Here is a 5,367-nt window from a genome sequence, read left to right as displayed (position 1 = left end):
AATTTCTATGAGGATTAAAGTTAAAGTTAAATAAAACAAAAACAATACAATAGATTATGAAGGAAACAATTAAATCATCAACAGCATCCAAGATTATATAGTCACAGCTTCATTATGATGCAGTCTGTTCGATATACTAGATACACACATCTCTGTTGTAGCATATGGTTATTGTATGTCTGCTATAATTGAAGGCATCTGCAGCTAATCCATCCAAAGGAACATAACACAAGGCAACACCATATGAAATAAGTCTCCATAGTCACAGTTTGAATGCACTGATTAGTCCAAATTATGTTAATGTTGCTCCTTTTGCCTTGGAGCAAAGTGTCTGTTCTGTTTCCCCCTTATTGAGACTGAAGGCTCACAGTTTCCTAAGTCTTATCTGAATATAATTGTGTTATTGAGAATGAACATTAATTAAGCGAGGATCCATGTTTTCTGTTGTATGTTGGGATCAATAATCAATACAGATTAGCAGGGAAACTGTTTTTGCAAATATATTGGTGGAAAAATATGAGGAAAAGGTCATGTGCTGTGGGTTTACACAGCCCTTTAAGGCTAAGAGCTAGATGACCCAGGTAGACCCGCGGCTCCACCTCACCCTCACAAAAAAACAAAAAACATAAGTGGTTTCCATAGTAACACATCCTAATCCACACTGTACTTATTTGCTGTCTAAAGCTGCCTTTTTGTTAAAATCAGCACTCATCCACTTCTGTCCCTAAAAGCTCACTGACTGTACAAAAAATAATAAATAAATAAAAGAAAAGAAAAAGAGGTAGTAGAAGAAGGAGAAAAAGAAGAGGGTATCTGATGAAGCACGGTGACAAACCAGGGGTGACAGATCATCTCTTGCCTCTCTGTGTCTCCCGCCCTCGTCTCCTCCTCGCCAGACAGGGTTGGGCCAAACAGCAGGTGGTGCAGAAGAGAAGCCCCGGACATGGGATTTACAAACCTCTGGCTCTCTGACTTCTGCACCGCACAAGCATGGAGAAGCAACAAACCTCTTATTTTAAAAAGTAAGTGCTGTTTGTTTTCTCTGGTTTGTTTGCTGTCTGATGAGTTTTCTGCCGATGTAAAGTAGAGCCTTAAAAAAAACAAAAACAAGGAAGAGGAGTTAACACAGTGAAATTATGATTGGCTACCTAAGTCTAAAGGTACAGTACATATTTATTATTGCACAGTTACTAAGGTGTCTGTTTAGTTTCAGAGTAGATGTCTCATGAATCCTGTTGCACAATGAGTTGTAGTTATATTATGTCATCAACTTGCTCTTCATCTTGCTCCATTACACGTCTGGAGTTTCTCAGAGAACACCTTTACATAATCTTAGCTCTCACTGATTTTGTTTGGCAAAAAAGCAACAGAGAACTGTGTTTCAACATATTGCACAATATTGTAGCTGCAGGATCTGTGTGTCTAATCATGCTAAACAAGATTTGGGTAAAGATAATTTATCAGAATACATCTGTGAATAATAATAACAAATGCAGAAATGCATGAATGTCTTTAAATTAATTTAGAATAATTATAGAATATTACTGAAGTGGGTTATGGAAGTAGTTTGGCTCATTGTTGTCATCATTTCTTATATTTATCTCAGATTTTATCTCTTGCATCTTGTCCTCACATATTATTCTTTAGGGCACAGATTCAAAGTGCAGCTGACTTTTTTTTTTTTTTTTCCGTGTGAACGTTCCTTGTGTATACATCTTATCCTGTCTTCCTCTCATGTGCATGCATATTGGACATGTGCTGAACTACCGCTGCTGAAGACCACGCTTAATAAGAATGCATTAATATTGCAGACGGTTTCCTCTGGTGGAAATAAAACCCTAAGGGCTGTGGATGTTTGCTAAAGGTCATGTTTGCCAAACACAACTCAGTCATTCTATCACCAGGGAAAGTCTGGGATTTTTTTTTTTTTTTTTTTGGGGGGGGGGGGGGTGCTCTGCTCATCATGGTCAACTATAAGGAAGAGGGCAGATGCAGAATGTAAAAGCTTAATTGCGCAACATAGATTTTTATGTCACATGTATTGAAAAACTTGTGGTGAGTGGAGCTGTCAAAACACACATCCACGCAGAGGTGTGTTCAATTTTAATGGCTTTTTTTTTTCATCTTGCCAATTAATAGTCAAGAAGCCGTTTTGAGTGAGGATTTCTACGGAGGATTTCAATGCATCTGTTTAAGTCTGAAGCTTGAATGTTAATGTGATTGCGTAGTTCACTGACATCCGGTTTGAACCGCTTAGAAAACAATGAAATAGATTATCATTTAAAAATTTGATCTTAAGGGGTTTAAACATTGTAATGAGTTTTTAAAAAGTACAATGCTAATGTTGTATCCTAATTTTAATGCATGCAATAGCTTTTTTCCCTCCCAAACATTCTCCACACCTAATTCTCTTCCGTGTTGTGTTTTTTTTCTCGCCCTCTCCTCTCCACAGCTCAGGTGTCACAGCAATAGGCTCTCTGGCCGAGCTTCACTGAATAAAGAAGCACAAGGATTTGGGGAGACAAAGCATCACTCAAACAATCAGATGACTCAAAAGAGGAGAAAGAAAGCCTCCTTTTAATCTCAGGCCAACAGCTTGAACGATGTTATGTGATGTTGGCAGAGCACAGAGGCCAGAGTCGATATTAAAGACATGGAGTTGCTTCTCTCCTGCTTCTGGAATCTGTTAGTAGTTGGACCTTGATGTCAGCATGGGGTCAAACGAGCCCTAAATGTTTTGGCTCCACTCCCCTGACTTCTGTCAGCACGCCAATTCGGCATAGATGATTCACCCTTCAAAGACACAGGAGTGGGAACTTACATGGTCTAATGATGTAGCAGCTACAGGTGACGTACATGTGGCCTATGATTCAAGACAGTCCAACCACAGTCAGTATGGAAGTGCAGACGACCTCTCTGGTCTGGATTTATGTAAACAGGACAGAACAACTGAACTCTTCATATGAATACAACACCACGGAGTTAAGTGAAGACTCAGACAAGTACCAGTCTTATGTAATCGGTCTCTTCCTGTCCTGCCTCTACACCATCCTGCTCTTTCCTATTGGATTTATCGGGAACATCTTGATCCTGGTGGTGAACCTAAACCACAGAGAGAAGATGACCATCCCCGACCTTTACTTTGTCAACCTGGCCATAGCCGACCTCATCCTGGTGGCAGATTCCCTCATCGAGGTCTTCAACCTGAACGAGAAGTATTACGACTACGCCGTCCTCTGCACCTTCATGTCCCTCTTCCTGCAGGTCAACATGTACAGCAGCATCTTCTTCCTCACGTGGATGAGCTTCGACCGGTACATCGCCTTGGCCAGCTCCATCAGCAGCAGCCCGCTGAGGACTATGCAGCACGCCAAGCTCAGCTGCGGCCTCATCTGGATGGCGTCCATCCTGGCCACCCTCCTCCCCTTCACCATCGTGCAGACGCAGCACAGGGGCGAGGTGCACTTCTGCTTCGCCAACGTCTTTGAGATCCAGTGGCTGGAGGTAACCATTGGCTTTTTGGTGCCCTTCTCCATCATTGGTCTATGCTACTCTCTGATCGGGCGCATCCTCATGAGGTCCCAGAAGCACCGTGGGCTGTGGCCGCGGCGGCAGAAAGCCCTGCGCATGATCGTGGTGGTGGTGCTGGTGTTCTTCATCTGCTGGCTCCCGGAGAACGTCTTCATCAGCATCCAGCTGCTGCAGGGCACGGCCGACCCGGCGCAGAGGACTGCTACCACCCTGTGGCATGACTACCCGCTAACAGGCCACATTGTTAACCTGGCAGCTTTCTCCAACAGCTGCCTCAACCCCATTATCTACAGCTTCCTCGGGGAAACCTTCAGGGACAAGCTGCGTCTCTTCATTAAGCAGAAGGCCAGCTGGTCGGTGGTGAACCGCTTCTGCCACCACGGCCTCGATTTACGCCTCCCTGTCAGGAGCGAAGTGTCAGAGGTGTGACTGGCTGCTGAGGAGAGGGGACAAGTACGAAACCATGAAGTCCACAAAATATGCTTTCAAAAAAAAAAATCTTTATATCAAAGTGATATATCACCTCGTGTGAAATATTACCTCATCTTTCTTTCAACTGTTGTTTAGCTTCGCCTCATAGTTGTACCAGTGTCTCAGTTAACCTGCTCACTTTCTGAACAAAAGAAAAACACAAAAGCACTCAAGAACGTGCACTCGAAGGATGAAAATGACTTGATGTGTGTATCTTTTTAAGTAGGTAAACAATGCACATACAGTACTTACAGATATTCCATGTTCATCTGCATGTTGGACTGTTTTCTTTTAAGTGGATTCAGTGTGTTATTGCTTCAAAATGTCACCATCTTCCCCCCCAGGAGCACAGCCTGAGTGGACAGATGAGTCTCAGAGGCAAAGAGTGTAACATTTCACACTGCGTGACCTCGAATGTAAATCTTCCAGAACGTTTTCTGGGCATGTGAATGCGTCACAGCTACAGCGGCGTACGTAGAGGAAAGACTGCGTCACATCAAATCTAATCAGGCTGCAAGAGAAGAGTATGTTTCATTTAAAAAAGCTGACATGTATTTACAATGAAAGTAAATGTGTCATCTATCAAGAAAGTCAAACTATCAACATCATGACAACACGTTATGTGTCAAAGCATCTTAACACAATGTAACAGCATTTCAGGACATCACAGTCAAGGAACAAAAGGAACGATCAGATAAAACGGTACCACTTTCTTTCTTTCTACTTTTCTGTCAGACTCCTGTGTTAAAAAAGGCATTATGTATGGCGTCATGTATACATAACATTCATTTGACAATGCAAACTGATGTTCACAGATGTGTTTTATTTTTTAGAAATAAAGAAAATGTCACATTTTCGAGGAATATAAAGTGAAAGTTGTCGACGACTTCCAATGACGACAATAGTATTTCGGTCAGTTTTATATGTGTTGTGAGGTGGGTTAACAAAAATACATGATCCAGTTTTTCTCTATACTGAGGTGTTCAAAGATGGCTGACTTATTGCATCACTTGTCAGTTCCCGTTAGCGAGACGCGAGAGCAAAAAGGCAGGTGTGTTTCTGCCGTGAGGAGATGAGACTGGGTAAACACATCATTCAGTGTTGATGTGAAGCTGCTTCAATATTCTGTTCTCACCTGTCTTAACATACTGACAACAGCAGCAAACCCTGGGTGTAAATACTGAACAACAAACAGTTTTCTAAGTCAAATATTTCAATTTTTCTTATTTAACTCGAACATACAACATTTGACATACTGTATATTATCCCTAAAAGTCTCGTAATACAGCATCATGATCTAATTTAGATGAATTTGGCAACATAGAGGTGCTCATTAACACTTTCCTACGCAGATTACCAGGTTAC

General features: G+C 41.9%; 1 protein-coding gene across 1 annotated transcript; it reads left to right on the top strand.

The window, feature by feature from the left end:
• Positions 1–891: 891 nt before the first annotated feature.
• Positions 892–4,253, top strand: gper1 (G protein-coupled estrogen receptor 1). Its single transcript, XM_085785391.1, has 2 exons — positions 892–1,022; positions 2,453–4,253. Exon 2 carries the CDS (start codon positions 2,857–2,859, stop codon positions 3,958–3,960), a length of 1,104 nt encoding a protein of 367 aa, XP_085641517.1. The 5' UTR covers positions 892–1,022; positions 2,453–2,856; the 3' UTR covers positions 3,961–4,253.
• The last annotated feature ends 1,114 nt before the right edge of the window (positions 4,254–5,367 follow it).

This window comes from Trachurus japonicus, chromosome 8, assembly GCF_045865225.1.
Source record: "Trachurus japonicus isolate A0001 chromosome 8, Traja_1.0".
Lineage (NCBI taxonomy): Eukaryota > Metazoa > Chordata > Actinopteri > Carangiformes > Carangidae > Trachurus > Trachurus japonicus.
This window is presented reverse-complemented; position numbering and strand designations above follow the sequence as displayed.